The sequence below is a fragment of the Tachyglossus aculeatus genome, chromosome 1 (genome assembly GCF_015852505.1).
Source record: "Tachyglossus aculeatus isolate mTacAcu1 chromosome 1, mTacAcu1.pri, whole genome shotgun sequence".
Taxonomy (NCBI): domain Eukaryota; kingdom Metazoa; phylum Chordata; class Mammalia; order Monotremata; family Tachyglossidae; genus Tachyglossus; species Tachyglossus aculeatus.
The window spans coordinates 65,167,163-65,186,437 of NC_052066.1; the positions used below are offsets into that span (position 1 = coordinate 65,167,163).

Here is a 19,275-nt window from a genome sequence, read left to right on the forward strand (position 1 = left end):
TTCCGTCATATTCATTGAGCGCTTACTGTGTGCAGAGCACTGGACTAAGCGCTTGGGAAGTACAAGTCGGCAACAAATAGAGACGGTCCCTACCCAACAACAGGCTCACAGTCTAGAGCATTCAGTAATTCATTCTGAGGTATTTATCGAGTGCTTACTGTGTGCAGAGCACTATACTAAGTGCTTAAATGATGGTTTTTGTTAAGCGCTTACTCTGTGCCAAGCACTGTTCCAAGTGCTTGGGAGGTGACAAGGTGATCAGGTTGTCCCATGGGGGGCTCACAGTCTGAATCCCCATTTCACAGATGAGGGAACTGAGGACCAGAGAAGTGACTAGCCCAAAGTCACACAGCTGACAATTGGCGGAGCCGGAATTTGAACCCATGACCTCTGACTCCCAAGCCCGGGCTCAGGGCTTAGAACACTGCTTTGCACATAGTAAGCGCTTAATAAATGCCATCATTATTATTATTATTATTTCCATTGAGCCAAGCTGCTTCATTCAGTCGTATTTGTTGAGCGCTCACTGGGGGCGGAGCACCGGACTAGTTGCTCGCACATAGTAAGCGCTTAACATTGTTGTTGCTGTTATTATTACGAAGGGCTTGGGAAAGGACAATTCGGCCTCATAGTCATTCATTCATTCACTCGTATTTGTTGAGTGCTCATTGGGTGCGGAGCACTGGACTACTTGCTCGGCACATAGCGCTTAACAAATAATGTCATTACTACTATTATTATGAAGGGCTTGGGAAAGAACAATTCGGCACCAGATAGATAGTCATTCAGTCGTATTTATTGAGCGGCCACTGTGTGCAGAGCACTGGACTACTTGCTCAGCACATAGTAAGTGCTTAACAAATACCGGTATTGATGTTATTACAAAGCGCTTGGGAATGGACAGTTCGGCAACAGATTGTCAGTCATTCAGTCATATTTATTGAGCACTCACTGGGTGCGGAGCACAAGACTACTTTCTCGGTACATAGTAAGCGCTTAACAAATACCAGTATTATTGTTGTTATAAAGCTTTTGGAAATGGACAACAAACAGTCGTATTTATTGAGCGCTCACTGGGTGCGGAGCACTGGACTACTTTCTCAGTATATAGCGCTTAACAAATACCGTCATTATTATTATTGTTAATATCATTATTACGAAGGGATTGGGAAAGGGCAATTCCCAGATAGTCAGTCAGTCATTCATTCAGTCATATTTGAGCGCTCACTGGGGGCAGAGCACTGGACTACTTGTTCGGCACATAGTAAGTGCTTAGCAAATGCTGTCATTATTATTATTATCATTATTATTATCATTGTTATCACGAAGCGCTTGGGAATCGACCGTTCGGCAACAGATTGCCAGTCATTCAGTTGTATTGAGCGCTCATTGGGTGCGGAGCACTGGACTACTTGCTCGGCACATAGTAAGCACTTGACAAATACCGTCATTATTATTATGAATATCATTGCAAAGCACTTGGGAAAGGACAATAAGGCACCAGACAGTCAGTCATTCATTCAGTCGTATTTATTGAGCGCTCACTGGGTGCGGAGCACTGGACTACTTGCTCCGTACATAGTAAGCGCTTAACAAATACCGTCATTATCGTTGTTGTTGTTACGAAGCGCTTGGGAAAGGGCAGTTCGGCGCCAGATAGTCCTTCATTCATTCACTCGTATTTATTGAGCAATCACTATGTGCAGATCACTGGACTACTTGCTCGCCACATAGTAAGCACTTAACAAATACTGTCGTTATTGTTATTATGAAGTGCTTGGAAAAGGACAATTCGGCAACAAAAACAATCCCTACCCAACAACGGGCTCACAGTCAAAAAGGGTGGGGGGGACAAACAAAACAAGGAGACGGGCATGGTAATAATAATAATGGTATTTGTTCATTCATTCATGTGGAGCACTGTACTAAGCGCTTGGGAAAGTACAATTTGGCAACAGAGACAATCGCTACCCAACAACCGGCTCACAGGCTAGAAGGGGAAACAGACAATAAAACAAAGAGACAGGCATCATTTATTGAGCACTCACTATGTGCAGAGCAATGGACTACTTGATCAGCACAGAGTAAGCTCTTAACAAATATCGTCATCATCATTATTATTATTACTAAGTGCTCGGTAAAGAACAATTCAGCAACACAGTCCCTACTCAATGACAGGCTCACAGTCTAGAAGGGGGAATACAGACAACTAAACAAGGAGACAGGCATAATAATAATAATTATGGTATTTATTCATTCAGTCGTATTTGAGTGCTTACTGTGCAGAGCACTGGACTAAGCACTTGGGAAAGGACAATTTGGCAACAGTCAATCCCCACCCAACTGTGGGCTCACAGTCTAGAAGGGGGCAAATAGACAACAAAACAAGGAGGCAGGCATAATATAATTATGGTATTTGTTCATTCATTTAATCTTATTTATTGAGCTCTGTGTGTAGAGCAGTGTACTAAGGGCTTGGAAAGTACAATTCAGCAAGAGATAGAGACAATCCCTTAAGTGCCTCCTCCCCCTCCCCATCCCCCCCCCCCACCCTGCCTTACCTCCTTCCCCTCCCCACAGCACCTGTATATATGTATATATGTTTGTATGTATTTATTACTCTATTTTATTTGTACATATTCTGTTTATTTTATTTTGTTAATATGTTTTGTTTTGTTCTCTGTCTCCCCCTTCTAGACTGTGAGCTCACTGTTGGGTAGGGACCGTCTCTATATGTTGCCAACTTGTACTTCCCAAGCACTTAGTACAGTGCTCTGCACACAGTAAGCGTTCAATAAATACAATTGAATGAATGAATACTATGTGCCAATCACTGTTCTAAGCACTGGGGTAGATACAGGGTAATCACGTTGTCCCACGTGGGGCTTACACTTTTAATCCCCATTTTACAGGTGAAGTAACTCAGGCACAGAGCAGTGACTTGCCCAAGGTGACACAGCAGACAGGTGGCGGGGGTGGGATTAGAACCCACGTCCTCCGACTCCCAAGTCCGTGCTCTTTCCACTAAGCCACGCTGCTCCTCACTAATGGCATCGGGAGGATTAGAGAGCTATACACATCATTAATAAAATGAAAAAATGAAGAGAATTATAGCTATGTACCTCTGTACCCACAAGTGCTGTCGGGCGGGAGGAGGGTAGAGCAGAGGTAGGGAGTGGGGGCCATGGGGGAGACCCCCGCCCTGTACACTGTGCCCGGTGAGATCAATCAATCGTATTTATTGAGCGCTTACTATGTGCAGAGCACTGTACTAAGCGCTTGGGGGTCCTCCATCGTGGGCAGGGAACCCGTCCGCTTAAGCTTCTAGCGTGGGCGCGTTCAGTCCTTCCTCTTTATGATTGCTATAGGAAGCATCCATAGTATTGACTGTCGATCCACTAATAATCGATCATTAATGGGTGTTAATTCAGCTGACGATCAATAAGAATAATACTAACGATGGTGTTAAGCACTTACTATGTGCCAAGCACTGTTCTAAGCGCTGGAATAAATACAGGGTAATCGGGTTGTCCCACTTGGGGCTCACAGTCTCAGTCCCCGTTTTCCAGATGAGGTCACTGAGGCCCAGGGAAGTTAAGTGACTTGCCCAGGGTCACACAGCAGACAAATGGCGGAGGCAGGATTAGAACCCATGACCTCTGACTCCCAAGCCCATGCTGTTGCCACTTGTAATGATAATGATAATTGGCATTTGTTAAGTGCTTACTATGTGCAAAGCACTGTTCTAAGCACTGGGGAGGATACAGGGTGATCAGGTTGCCCCACGTGGGGCGCAGTCTTAATCCCCATTTTACAGATGAGGTAACTGAGGCCCAGAGAAGTTAAGTGACTTATAATAATAGTAATAATAATAATAATGGCATTTATTAAGCGCTTATTATGTGCAAAGCACTGTTCTAAGCGCTGGGGAGATTACAAGGCGATCAGATTGTCCCACGGGGGGCTCACAGTCTTCATCCCCATTTTACAGATGAGGTAACTGAGGCACAGAGAAGTTAAGTGACTTACCCAAAGTCACACAGCTGACAACTGGCAGAGTCTGGATTTGAACCCATGACCTCTGACTCCAAAGCCCGGGCTCTTTCCAGTGAGCCACGCTGCTTCTCTATGAATGAATGACTTGCCCAAGATCACACCGCAGACATGTGGTGGAGTCGGGATTTGAACCCATGACCTCCGACTCCAAAGCCCGGGCTCTTTCCACTGAGCCACGCTGCTGGCCAGGCTGTGGCTAAGAATGATGGTATTTGTAAGTGTTTGTTATGTGCCAAGCACTGTTCTAAGCGCTGGGATAGAGAGAAGGTTATCAGATTGACCCACTTGGGGCTCTGAGTCTTCATCCCCATTTTCCGATAGCATTACCAATGTCCCAGTATCTTTAATGGATGTTAAATTAATGTTAAATGCTATTAATGTGTGTCACTTAAATTCATAATCGATACTGTTGATTAAAATAATGGTTATTAATTGATATTAAATGAATAGTAAATGTTACTGGCTGGGGTTTAATGTGCACTAGTACGATACAGTGCTCTGCACACAGTAGGCCCTCAGTAAATACGATTGAATAAATGCACTAGAGATTATCACCCTAATTAGTTAAAATATTGATTATTAATTGGCATAATAAATGTTCTTGAGGTTTAGTGGATTAATAACCACTGTTATCAATGGATAATTAAAACATTGACTACTAATTGGTATTAATATAGTTTATTGAGATCGATTAAATTAATAACTAACATTATCAATTGATAATTAAAATATTGATCATTAATGAATGTTATTGACTGCTGATTAATACTCAATATTAATTGATATTAAATTGATCATGTGTCTCCTTCGCCCCGCCCCCCCCTTAGACTGTAAGCCTGTTGTGGATGGGGATTTTCTCACTTTATCGCTGTATTGTACTTTCCGAGCGCTTAGGACAGTGCTCTGCGCACAGTAAGCGCTCAAGAAATGCGACTGAATGAATGAAGTAATCGATATAAAATTGAGGCATGGCGAATAATAAATAAGGATATTTGTTAAGCGCTTCCTGTCTGCTAGGCACTTGACTAAGCGCGGGGGTGAATACAAGCAAAGCGAGTTGGACACGGTCCTTGTCCCATGTGGAGATCACGGTCTCAATCCCCATTTTACAGATGAGGGAACTGAGGCACAGAGAATAGTAATGATTAGAATAAGAATGATGGTATTCGTTAAGTGCTCACTGCATACCAGGCTTAGTACAGTGCTCTGCACACAGTAAGCGCTCAATAAATACGATTGATGATTGATTGGACTAAGCACGGGGGTGGATACAAAGCAAAGCAAGCCGGACACGGTTTCTGGCCCGTTGAGGGCTCAAAGTCTTAAATCCCCATTTTCCAGATGAGGGAACCAAAGCACAGAGAATAAATAATAATTATGGTATTCATTAAGAGCTTACTGTGTGCCAGGCACCATACTAAGATGGAGTGGATACAAGCAGATCCGGGATGGACACAGTCCATTTTACAGATGAGGGAACTGAGGCCCAGAGAAGTGAGTGATTTGCTAAAGGCCACACTGCAGACAAGTGGCAGATCCAGGATTAGAGCTTTCTGGGTCCCAGGCCCGCACTCTATCCACTACGTCATGCTGCTTACCACAGTGCTTTTTGTGTGCAGAGCACTGAACTAAGCACTTGGAAATACAACAATAAACTCTCCCAAGTGCTCAATACAGTGCTTTCACAGTAAGCGCTCAATAAATACAAATAAATGGACTCCCTGTGAAGCAGCAAGGTTCAGCAGGTAGAGCCTGGTCCTGGGTGTTGGAAGGATTTGGGTTCTAATCCCTGCCCCTCCCTTGCGTGCATGGCGACCTTTGACAAGTCACATCCCTGGGCCTCGGCTCCCTCGCCAATAAAACGGGGGTTAAGACTGAGCCCCACGTGGGCCACGGACTGGGCCTGACCTGATCAGTCTGCCCCAGGCCTTAATACGGTGCCTGGCCCTGTCACCATCATCAATGACGTTTGAGCGCTTACCGTGTGCAGAGCACTGTACTAAGCCCTCGGAAGAGTTCCGTACATCGTAATTGGCAGAAATGTTCCCTGTCCCCAACGAGCTTACAGTCTGGAGGGAGAAACACATCAATCGATGGTATCTTTTGAGCGTGTACTATGTGCAGAGCACTGTACTAGGTGCGTGGGGAAGTACAATACAAAAGAATTAGCAGATGCTTGATTGAAATAATTTAGTATGGTTTAGTAGTAGTAAGTGCTTAAATACCATTTTTTAAATAAACTTTAAAAAAAAAAGGTATTGCACTTGCTGGACTCTTTTCAGGCCAGGAACTACAGCCAGGGCTTCACACCTCCATGCCATCAGACTTGCAGTTGTGACCTGCTCTGTTATTCCCACCATACCAAGGGCTCAGACCTGTCACCTGTGACATTTACCTGAGGCCCATTGGCACCAAAGTCGGTCTGGCCCCCTTACGAATCAAGCGTTCAACTTTGCAATGTGTGGGTGGCAGAAAGGCGGTTTTTTGGGGCACGGGTGGTGGAGAATGTAAAGGGGTGACATTTCTAGTCTTGTTTTTCGTAGGAGGGCTACGGGAAATTGGAAATCAATCATATTTTGTGTCCAGAGCATGGTACAACAGAATTGGCAGGCACATTTCTTTGCCCACTACAATCCAGAGAGCCATTCTAAAATGACCTTTAAATCCAGAATGATTCGAACGATGGGTTAAAAAGGGTAAGAAAACTTGCTGCCTATAACAGACCGGTATCTTTCTCCTGTCTGAAAGGACCCTAGGAACAACTAGTCATTGGGTTCTAAAACTAATTTCCACATTGGAAAAAAAGTTTGTTGCAGGGAAGGAGGGGGAATGAATGTGCTGATTTTTTTTTTCATTTTTAAATATTTTTTTTAGGACAGTGTGAAAGTAATTTAGTATATCTTTGTCAGCCATTTTTACTAGTTATTTTGGGATGGCTAATTTGGGAGAAATGCTGACAACTGTTAGAAATTGTCCAAAGACTACTACTGCAAGGTTTAAAACCAAGTAGCCACAAATTTATCATTTTAAAATTATTCATCAAATGTCTGGGGTGATTCTTGGCGTAAATAGTAAGCAAAATCTGCTTGATTTGGTTTGAGTATCGATGGCAAAATGCTTGATTTTGATCAATATGTTTATTACAGTGTTTAAATGGACTTGGAAAAGGTTTCCTTGAAGGCAGAATAAGTTACTATGAAACTTAACTGTAGTAACAACTCTGAAAGATGGCATTTTTGTTCCGCACTCTGAACCTAAACAGTATTTTGGGTTTGAAAAGCAAATATATCTTCCCTAGGTAGCTTAAACTTTCATTTTATTTTTAAAAAATAGCAACTAGAAATTCTTGTTCAAGGTTTATGTTTAAATATCCTGGTAACCCAAGATCTTTATGCTAATGGATTTAGCTTTGCTTCCTCAGATAGAATTCAGGGAGCAAGTAAGCTAATGTGGTGTATTGTAGATTATAATGATGCTTCACTAAAGAAGCATCATTACCGAAGATAGTACGTAGCTCCCTTACTTGAACTCCTTTAAACTAAAAACCAAATTTTAAAAAAAACTATGCAAAAATTTGTCTTCCATTAAATGTCATAATGGACGTTTTGTTTTTTCTGCCAAACTTTGTGGCAGGGAAGTGTAACACAAGTGCCTAAATTGCCATGAATGAAGATAATTCTCTCGATGTTATGTGGAATGTGTCCAAACAAGGGACAATTAAAATTAATTTTGCACAAGTGGAATAAGCAATCAGTCAATACAGGGTGGGAAGCAAAGAGGAATTGGTTTTGCATGAGTTACTTGAAAATACTGCAGTCTTAAAAGCATCTCCTGGCCATATGTAATCTATTCTGGCATAATAGATATGAAGTTAGGTCTTTCTGGGTGTTGTTTTAAAAAGAAAAACACAACTCACGTTTCTCTGGATGCAGCATGATCTCCAGGTTGCTTATGGTGTAAGCACGGCCTAGTAAGGTTTTGGAAACACAACTTGCAGGTTATGGGGAAACCGAAAGGAAGAAGGGGACAAAATTGATGCTATATGGAGGCATTCTGCAGAAGTAAAGAAAAAGTCCCTTGCAAAATAATGTGCTAGCATAGATACTTCTAGTTGTTCTAGTTGTCTCCTTCAGTAAGGACAGAAAGAAAGAACCCTTCCTTGAGGTTTTTTTAGCTTATTTACCCCTTGATCCTATCCTTGAGAAACCTTTGTCACCCCCGTGTTTTGTGTATTCGAAGACAGTTACCCACCACCTTGTTCAGGTTGAATGCAGCAAATCCAAATCCTTCATTCTTCACTGGAACTAATGCACAACCATTGTGTGTTTTGTTTTCCACATCTCCTATAAGTTGTGGAGCCCTAACCTAGCTTGTCCTATGCCAATTGAAGAGGATTTCCCTGCAAATAACTTGGTATATAGTTCTAATTATGCAGCCTAGGTAGAACCAGAAACCATTCCTCACTGGTAAACCGTAATCTTGAGCTACAATTTAAGCCTGTTCCTCCTATTCCTAAGTAGAGGTAAGGAATTTCTGGACACCAATATCCTAGTGAATTTTTTTTTCAGGATAATTAATTTCAGGGTGTCTTTTTGGGGGTTTTGGGGTTTTTTTTTTTAAATCCTTTGTCCAGCAGCTGGTGGCTTTTTTCATCGTTTTGGTTGCTCTCCTCCAATTTTTTTCATTTTCCTAAAATGGAAAAGGGCCTGACTAATGCCAAATGTTGAGTAAGATCTTTTTCATGGTTCTTTTTTGATCCTGTTATTGTGTCCCTGGATATATCCTATTACTACAAGTAGTATAATCCTGAAGGATTCTTCTGGTTGAAATAAGCCATGTTTTAAAAAAAAAAACACACACACACACCCTTCTTAGAAGTACTTGGACAGCCAGTGGTAATATCATCTGGTCTCTCGGTCTGGAAATGAAGTCTTGGCAGTTCGTACTGAAATGAAAATAAGTGAAAAATTCAAGTGACTGGAGGTAAGTACTACCTGCTGTCTTTGCCAGAAATAGAGGAACATAAAAGGGAGCATAGATATTTGCACAATTTTTAATGAAAAAATTGAATGATTTCAGAATTTTAAAGAACAGTTGGTTTCAGCCGCTGAGCATTTTTGTTCTGCCCATTGCATAAATTTATTACATCATCATTAAATATAAGTTTGTGAATGCTTTGAGGAAGTGGCTGTATTGTAGTCTCAAATGTCTCGCAGGTATAGACATAGCTTGCTCTGAATTTGCTGAAGTTTTACAGTGTAAGTGCTTTTGTTTTCCTTCTTCCTTGCCTCCCCCAATACGTTCTCTGCTTTTGCAACCTGGGGCTAAACTACAGATCTTTTCCTTGCTAACTTTCTCTTTACTGAGGCAATCTCATGTATTCTCCAAATTTTTGCCCCCAAGCATTGAAATCCTTAGGTAATGGTGGTGGATTATGATTTTTAGTTGCTTTCTCGACTTTATAATCTGGATGGATTAATATTGGCTCAGAAAAACAGCACAAGTAATTCTTTCTGCAGGGTTCTTAGGAATTTTTTCAGTTGCTGGCAAATCCTTTGAGAATAAAGGTACTAAATTTTGAAAGAGTGTTTACTTAAGATCAACAAAGTAACTGAGCAGTTTAATCTTTCACAAGTATGACCATATTACAAACTCCACTTAATCTACTAGATATTAGGCAGTCCAGAGATGCCAGGGCAAGGTGACAGTCCTTACATTATGTGGCCCTTTAAGGCTGAAGTGCTGTTTCAGTTATTCAGGGCACTCACTAATGAAAACCTCTGTGTATATCTGGAAAAAAAAAATCCACCAGGCCCCTTCTAATAAACTGTCATTATGGGAAAGTTATCTTCATAGTAGCAAAAACATATTCTTGTTTCCATTGGTAAATATAACCTCAGTATATCTGATACAGTTTAGAGTATGCGCAAACTTATGACAACACAGTTAAGGTCCACTACTTCTTGGCGGTTTGAGAAGTAGAAGATAGGTGCTTTTGCCTCCTTAAACAGCATGAGGGCAAAATAGTTATGTCCTATTTCCTCAAATGGGTCCACCAAACTTGGAAAACTATCTACGTTTACACTCAACACCACGTACTCTCGTCTTTTAGAAGAGTTGGTCAATCATATTAATTCATTTGAGCCGAATATGTAGTCTACATTTGTAGCTAGCAGTTAAAACAGTCCTTCCTTTTTACGAAAAATTAAGCTGCTGGCAACAACTTCTTGGTTCGATGGCTTTTTTACTCAATACTGAGTGTATTTCTCTTTACCGCTTCACCCCCTAGTAGACAGTGCTTATTGCCCACTGAGTTTTAGGCTAAGTCTGTTGTTAACTCTGGTACCCAGTCGTACCCTCTGGCTACAACAAACAAGGTGACTTGGCAAAGAACCTAGACTAGAAAATAAGGTAGGGTGGGGAGATGCCCGCTCTGATCATGTAATAATAGTGTTGCTTTGATAGGACAGCGGGAGCTGTGCAGTATATAGTGTAATGTGAAACGTGTAAGGGAAGGAATGATCATCCTCCGTATCAGTCTTCCATCCCTGCCTTCCCATTTCTAGGTTTATCAAAGCACTAAATCCCTTCTTAAGACACCCACGAAGGAGTTTGGACATTCTGATTCCATGATTACAATTGCATTTGCACAAGTAAAGGCCACCTAATCATAAAATTTTGATGTTTCCCATTTAAAATAGTTCCCGAAATGTGACTGCGGTTCCACAGTAGACAAAATTACCCTTCCCTCTAGGGACTGCCTATTAAAAAAAACAAAACCAAGAAAACAAAACAACTACTATGTGAACATGAGGTAGTTGCAAAGTGTTTTCAACCCAAATGAAGTGCAGGGAAAAATTCTGTTCCCTTTAGAGGTAAGTTAGCAAGACAACATGGCCTTAAGTGAAAGCATTGTTGTCTCCAATTAGGCACCTGGAGTGGATATTCAGAATATACATCAGTTGGTTTTTGTGTTTTGTGTTTTTGCTTCTGGGGAAAATCAAAGCCCAAGATCTTCCATTCTCAGATTATCTGAAATGAACTCATACATGTCTTTAGTTTTGAAGTACATGTGTTTGAAAGTGCTGGATTAAAATTTCCACTAAGATTAGCTTGGAAATTTTTTTTTCTTCCAAAATCCCAACCTTGTATTCTTTAGAGTTCAGTGCTAGGTGCTTTAAAAAGTCTTTTTCCATTTATGTGTAATTTAAAGTCCTTAGGGCAAACACCTGTGCCTGTTGATATTGCATAGTGAATTCAAGTTGCTCTGCTTTCCTTCATGCTAGTAGCACACAGTAGTTGTTTACCTAAACACTGTCTTTTTAGTGTTTTCTTTTGCTACTTTAGTTCTTCTGTAATCACTGTTCTCATTTAACATTAATGTAACGTGTTAGAATTTTAAAAAGATTAAATAATTAGATTTAAAATTATATTAAAAAACCTTAGCATTTCAGGGGTGAACTGAACAAAGAAGCAAAAATCCAAATTTTTAGATGTAGTGACCTCCATTTGGTTCCTATAATTGAAACCCTTAAATATGCAGTGCAAAAACTAACAAGCCTCGAGACAATTCAGGGCAACAGTTTCCGCCTTTTTTGATCAAATTAGCTCTGGCAGGAATTTGAGTTATTTTAGCTCTGTTTTGAGGTGACCAGTTTATAAATGAGTAATATGCTTTCATTCCTGCATTTATTGTATTACAATGTGTCCCTTTTAACTAGAGATGTGCTTAAATATGGCCTTTTGACACTTAAGCATTTTCTTAAAGTTCTGTCGAAGTGTGAAACATAGTAGTCCGTAAAATGTTCATGCACATGGTATAAAAGTTCAGTTCATTGCACACTTCATGTTAAATTTAGGCCCAGTGATTGCTTGTTCTAGCAATACAAAAATCAGTGTAATTGAAATTATCTGGAATCATTTTGAAATTTAATGTAGCCTTAGTTTTTTGAACTGCATATTCTAGCTTTTTAAAAAAAAGCAAGCTTTTTTTTTCTAGTTTCAGTTTTGGCACTAGATTTTTATCCTGGAGTTTTAAAATATTCTTCATCCTGTTCTTTTTCTATTAAGGTTAATGTTGAAGAAGGAAAATGCGGAAGTCGTCATTTGACAAGTTTTATAAATGAGAATTATTTGAAGCTCAGGAATAAGTGAAGCTGAAATTTGAAAAAAAAAGAAAGAGAATGCATGCTAATTATCAGACCAGAAGTCCCACTTATAGAATATTGAGCAGTTTGTGTGAAGTGGGGAAGATGAAAGAAGTCAGAATTTGAAACGGAAGAATGAAGAAAAGAAATAAAAATGAAGTTAAGATAAGAAGTAATCTGGAATCAGAAAGCACTACGCTAAGTAATTACTAGTCTGTTTATGTGTCCCTGTATATTTTGCTAAACATGCATGCATTATCTGTTTAATAGAGAAAGTATATACAGGGCAAAAAAAAGTGCCTACCAAGGGGAAAAATTTAATCTAGGCAGTTCTAATTCTAACTGCCCAGAAACATGATTGATGCAAGCTCTTTTATCATTCTTCACTGCAGCTTATTTAGATTCCAATAACTAGAAATAGCATGTTAACTTTTCCATATCTATACGTAGGAATCCCGTTCTGCTTCCAGAAGTGGAAGCGCACATGGGTCTGGGAAGTCAGCAAGGCACACCCCAGCAAGGTCTCGTTCCAAGGAAGATTCCAGGCGCTCCAGATCCAAGTCAAGATCCCGATCTGAGTCGAGGTGATTTGGACTGATTTTTATTTTTATATTTTGGGGGGGGTGCATGCGCACGTGCGTGTGTGTCTGTGTGTGTGTGTACACGGAAACTATGGAGATGGTGGAATAGTGCCTTATAGCATGAATAAGATTGGGAGGCAAGGTGGTTATCCTGAGTTAAAAGCTCAGAAACCCAGCTTTTATCTCCTAATGCTCTTGTACGTTGTATTCCCATTTGGTGTCGGAGCAATTCTCCTCGTAAATATGACAAAGATTAACTGTCAAGTTTGGGTAAAGGTGAAGAGTATGGAGTTGTTCTTTGGTTTGAATTTAATTCTCCCTAAGGTTGAGAAGCCGTGAAACCTAATGGAAAGACCACAGGCCTGTGAGTAGAGGGACCTGAGTGCTAATCCTCCTGTCTGTGCCTATTTTACCTCGTTGATTCATTGTCCTTTCATCGTATTTATCGAGCACTTCCTGTGTGCAGAACTCTGTACTAAGCGTTTGGGGAGAGTACACTATAACAATAAACAGACACATTCCCCGCCCACAACGAGTTGATTTCCTGCTACAATGCAGCTCACGTACTTCATACTGTTGTACTGTTTGTTCCCCCCACCCTCAGCCCCACAGCATTAATGTATATATGTATAATTCATTTGAATGTCTGTTTGTCTACCCCTCTAGACTGTAAGCGCCGTATGGGTGGGAACATCTCTACTGATTCTGGTTTTTTTTTGTTTTTTTGTACTCTCCCAAGCACTTAGTGTAGTGCTTTGTAAACAGGTGCTCCCTAAAAACCAGATTGATTGTGCCGCTTGTCTGGTATATACAACCTCGGACAATCATTTCTGTGCATTGGTCTTCTCATCCCTAAAATGGGGATGAATACCCGTTCTTCCTCCTACTTACCGTGAGTCCTTTGTGAGACAGAGACTGGGTCCAACCTGATTGTTTTATATCCACCCTGGTGCTTAGTAAGTGCTTAACAAATCCCACAGTTGTTGTTATTCACGTCTACACAAAATAATTGGCCTTCCTTTAAACGTCATTTGTGAATGTCTGCGTGGACGGTACTGGTGAGAGGAAAGAGTGGATGAGACCAAAATGGAGGCATCTTGTGGCAGCTGGGTTCTTCCCCGGCTAGGCCGAAGTGGCCTTAGGCAGTGAGAGAATTGAAACTAAATTTAAGATGGGTAAGTGGCCCTTGACTGGAAGTAGGTTGACGGAATGAGTGAATTGGGTGACTTCAGTTGGACTGTTCTCACTATCTTGCTTCCTAGATCAAGATCCAGAAGAAGTTCTCGTAGGCATTATACAAGATCACGCTCTCGTTCCCGCTCTCATAGGCGATCTCGCAGCAGGTCTTACAGTCGAGATTACCGAAGACGACATAGTCACAGCCATTCTCCCATGTCCACCCGCAGGCGGCATGTCGGAAATCGGGTAAGATACATCTGGAAATGCTTTCGACCTTTCCGTGCCGCTCACTGTCTAAATATATTGAATTAGCGGTTTTTATAAATGTATTTTTCTCTGTTCAGTTCTGCTGGGTAATTAAAGATACCTTTTCTACTGCTTAGGTAGGACAGTGTATTTAAAAACTCGTCATGATGGGCAGTGTGTGGTTTGCTTGGCTTTGCCACCAGCTTGAGGATGTTGCCATCGACTCCTTGCTCGCATCTTCCCTCTGCTTGGAACTACCTCCCTCTTTATATCTGACAAACTCTCCACCTACAAAGTTTCATTAAAAACACATATCTCCAAAAGGCCTTCCCTGACTAAGCCCTCATTTCCCCTACTCCTTCTCCTGTGCACCTGGATTTGTACACTTTATTTACCTCGTCCTCAACCCCATGGCTCTTATGTACATATCCGGAGTTTATTTTAATTTCTGTCTCCTCCTCTAGACTGTAATCTCCTTGTGAGCAGGAAACGTGTCTACCAACTCTTTTATATTGTATGCTCCCACGCACTTAGCATAATGCTCTGCATATAGCACTCAATAAGTATTGATTGATTGACCCCCCCCAAAAGGCAGTCAAATTCATCTCATTTTGGCTTTGAATTTGGGTTTGGTTGCATGCCTTGAAGAAGCTGGCCTATACAAGTGGTAACTCTCCTTTGAAAAGTAGGTGGGTTCCAGGATGAAATCAGTCAATCATATGTATTGAGCACTTCTGAAATTTCAGAGAGATATTAGTGGTAATTCACTGATACCCCTGAGCCTGTGCCTGCTCCCCATGCTCTCTTACTACCAGCACCCGTAGCAGTGTGACAATAAGATAAAACTTGAAATAGTAGCGGTAGTTATAGTATTTGTTGAGCACTCAGTGCTGTACACTGTTAAGCATGTGGGAAATACAGAATCATGAAATAGCATCCGTATTCAAGGGACTCACATTTTAATGGGGGCTAACAGGAAAAATATTAGCAACCAGAGGGCTTAAAATTAAATTTGACACATATATGTGTGATAAGGAGCATATGAATAAGTTGATAAACACTAGAGTTGCCTGAAGGAAGCTAACTGGGGAAAGCTTGCTGAGAGCAGATGGGATTTAAATGTGGAGAGAGCGCTGTGGGGAGGAAAGGAGTTTCAAGATGTGGGATCCACAGGACCAGGGGGATGGAGGCGGGGGAGTCAAGCGGGGTGCCACTAGAAGGTTGACTTGGGAGGAACGAACATGGCAATTTGGGAAATAGGAGATGCGATCGTGTTGCTACGGTGAGGCCCAGTGGTTTAGAGCCTGGAAGCTGATGGTGAGACATTTTCATGTGATGCAGGGAGACACTGAGAGCCATCGGAGGTTTGGAAGAGGGGAGAGTCAGTTGATTAGCCAAGGAAGGGCCGGGTCTGAGAGATGTGCAAGGGAAACTGGCAGAGTTTGATAGTGGAGTGAGAATCGAATGGTAGTGAAGAGTCCAGGATGTCGTCATAGTTGGGCTTCCGGGTCAAGGAGGATGATGGTGTTGGTAACTGAGATGGGGAAAGGTGAAGAGCTTTATCTGTTTTCCATCTTGAGGAGGAACATCCAAGTGGAAATATCCTGGGGGCATGAGGATGTGGAGGACAGAGCTAGAGACATAGATTTGGGAATTATTGGCTATGAGGTGGTAGTGAAATGACATTGGTAGATGAGCTTCCTGATAGAGTGGGTAAAAATCATATAGAGGACCTCAAACAGCCGTCAGTGACATTCATGGAAAGAGGAGGAGCAGCATGGCCTAGTGGAAAGAGCATGGGCCTGGGAGATAGAGGACCTGGCTTCTAATTCCAGATCCGCCACAGGTCAGCTGTGGGACCAGACAAGTCACTTAACTTCTTGGACCTCACTTACCTCATCTGAAAAATGGGGATTAAGATTGTGACCTCTAGATGGGACAGGGACTGTGTCCAACCAGATTATTCTGTCTGCCTACCCCACTGCTTAGGATCGTGCCTGGCATCTAGGAAGCCCTTAACAAATACCATTAAAAAGGATGAGCAATGGGAGAAGTCCTTGAGGAGCTGTTTCTGTAAACTCATTAATAGTAATAATAATAATGGTATTTAAGTGCTTACTATGTGCCAAGCACTGTTCTAAGCGCTGGGGTAGGTAAAAGGTAATCAGGTTGTCCCACGTGGGGCTCACAGTCTGAATCCCCATTTTACAGATGAGATAACTGAGGCACAGACACGTTAAATGGCTTGACCAAGGTCACACAGCAGACAAGCGGTGGAGCCCGGATTAGAACCCACGTCCTCTGACTCCCAAGCCAGTGCTCTTTCAGGGAACATGTCTACCAAACAATCCTGTTATATCGTACCCTTCCAAGTGCATAGTACAGTGTTGTGCACACAGTAGGAGTTTAGTAAGTACTATTACTGCTCCTACTGCCTTAAGGTTTTTTAGTGGGAAAGAATATTTCGCAGTGTTAGAGGCAATAAAAAGGGGAGTCAAGATGTATTTTAGCCGTTTGGATTTGGTTAGAAGGTCATTGGTGACCTGGAGAAAGCCATTTCGGTGGTGTGAAAGGGTCAAAAGCGCAACTGCAAAGGATCAAGAAGGGAATTGGAGGAGAGGAAATTTAAGGCAACCAGTATATAGGGTCCATTCTAGGAGTTTAGGTAGGAGTGAGTACTGGAAGATGGAGCATTATAGGATTTGTCTGTTTATCCCTGAAATCCGCTGGGGCTGCATTGAAGGGACAATGGACTATTTAATTTTTTTGCTAATATAAAAATTCCTTTTGAAATGTGTGTATGTGTTAATTCCACATTTGTTTAGCCTACTCTCTTATTTTAACAGGCAAACCCTGATCCAAACTGTTGTCTTGGGGTGTTTGGCTTGAGTCTGTACACCACAGAGAGGGATCTCCGAGAGGTGTTCTCCAAATATGGTCCAATTGCTGATGTTTCCATTGTATATGACCAGCAGTCCAGGCGTTCGAGAGGATTTGCGTTTGTGTATTTTGAAAATGTGGATGATGCCAAGGAAGTAAGTCTTGCTGTTGTAACTTTTATGCTTTTTAGCAGCAATCATTCTCCCTTAGAAAATGTAAAACACTTAGCTTTATTTGAAATTGTTTTACTAACATTTAAGCAGTAAAAATGGAAGGTGATATTTCAGGTGCCTTTTGGAAAACAATGGCAATGTAACCAATTCCGTAGTTGTAATTAAGTCCTAGTAGGTAGTAAAATCTTGGCTTCTTGGTAATAAACTGGGGAGCATTAATACTTTAACAGTCCCCTGGAGACCCTTACCTGAAGTTATCCCATTTTATTTTGGAACAAATAAATACCTGAGTCCTCAATATTCCAAATAAAAGTAACTGGTCTGGGGGAAGGGGTGAGGTTTAGAAAGCTCAAAGCTTGATGATCTTTTTTTCCCCCTCCAGTTGGATAGGAACAATATAGCCTAATAATCCTATCACAAGTTTGCAATCAACCCCTCCGTTTCCCCCGAGTTTGTCAGCCTCATTATTTTCATCAACAAAGCCAGCATTTCAAATTTTTCCACTGCACACACACATGCTGGTAGGACTGTTTCATATGTTGACTAAAGTTAACCCAGTGTTAGGTTTGGTCCATAGTCTTGTATCTTGGAAGAGTACAAAAAAATCCCTCTGCTACCCAGATATCCCCAGAATTTTTACTGAAACCCTGCATAAGCCTTTTGGAAAGCCATATAACCATATTCACCATGCATTGAGGAAGTGGATAGGCACAGTATTTTACAAGCCATTTTTACTTCAAAGAAAAGGATTAAAATTCAGAGAGACAGCTAAAAGATGTCCAGAAAACCAGGTAGTTCTTTCTCTGGTCTAACCTTTCCATAGGGCGACAACTGAGAGAGAGGGTCAATCTTCTCAGTGCTAAAGGAAGCCTGCCTTCTTCTTCAGAGTCCTAAAGATTTCATTAGGCTTCAGGCTTCCCAAGAAACAAGCAAACTCCACCCAGCAAACAGTCCCTTCGGTTGCTGAGAAACGTAGGATAAACGTCAGGAAACCAAGCCACTTTGCTTCCTGGGGAAATTAGTTCAAGCTCCTTTTCCCTTTGTTCTGCCTCCAACAGGAGGTTTAGTTATTTCAAAACAACGCAGCCGATAACATCACTTCCATATTTTGCTCCTAGGTCTTAGTTTGATCAAATTCATTCATATCCTTGACTAGCGGCTTTCGGTTCTGACACCTAAGTTTGGAAAGGCGAACAAGATGGGCAAGTGTCTTGTCAGTTGGCCAGAATTTTAGGCATTGTAGTTTAACCGTTCCTTTCTACTACCCCTGCAGCATGAGGATTTAACCCGAAATGTTTGTCACTCCGTCCCCTTGAATGATCCTGACCTATTTGATATTTTCTGGAGTAGGTAACAAGGCTGTATTACTAGATGGAGTCCCATTAGTAGGACAAAAAAAGTCATTAAATGTGTATTGCTCCATATTGACTATTGTCTACTTCTGTGAATATGACTTAAGGCCAAAGAACGTGCCAATGGAATGGAACTTGATGGGCGAAGAATCAGAGTGGATTTTTCTATAACGAAAAGACCCCACACCCCAACACCTGGAATCTACATGGGAAGACCTACTTAGTAAGATTTTATTTTATTTACAAGAAGTTCATTAGCGTGGAATAGAAATGGGCAAGTGTGGTCATAACCATAGGGCAACTGCCCCCCCACAGTTTTTTGAACCACACCCTCCACCTCCCTCGTTACCACCTGAGGTTGCCACTAATTCCTGTGGAGATTAATGGGATTTTTCTAGAAAAAAAACTCGTTACATTCAAGGTGAGGCCTCTTGCTGAACTTTCTGCCTTACCTAAATAATTTGAAGGATGTGAAGAATAATAATAGTGGCTTTTGTTAAGCACTTACTATGTGCAAGGCACTGTTCTAAGCTCTGGGGGGGATACAAGGTGATCAGGTTGTCCCAAGTGGGGCTCACAGTTTTAACCCCCATTTTACAGGTGAGGTAACTGAGGCTCCGAGAAGCCAAGTGACTTGCCCAAGGTCACACAGCAGACATGT

At 41.5% G+C, this 19,275-nt stretch overlaps 1 protein-coding gene across 4 annotated transcripts in view; it reads left to right on the forward strand.

Moving 5' to 3' along the window:
• Window positions 1-19,275, forward strand: part of TRA2B (transformer 2 beta homolog) — a 37,265-nt gene that overhangs the window by 10,016 nt on the left and 7,974 nt on the right. For 2 of the 4 annotated variants that reach the window (XM_038743291.1, XM_038743321.1), the window contains exons 2-5: window positions 12,654-12,787; window positions 14,047-14,209; window positions 17,056-17,244; window positions 18,722-18,837. In XM_038743291.1, coding sequence (XP_038599219.1) covers window positions 12,654-12,787; window positions 14,047-14,209; window positions 17,056-17,244; window positions 18,722-18,837 — 602 coding nt within the window. Of the gene's footprint in view, window positions 1-12,126; window positions 12,406-12,653; window positions 12,788-14,046; window positions 14,210-17,055; window positions 17,245-18,721; window positions 18,838-19,275 lie in introns of all 4 variants that reach the window. The other 2 variants (XM_038743442.1, XM_038743392.1) reach the window with 2 other exon arrangements.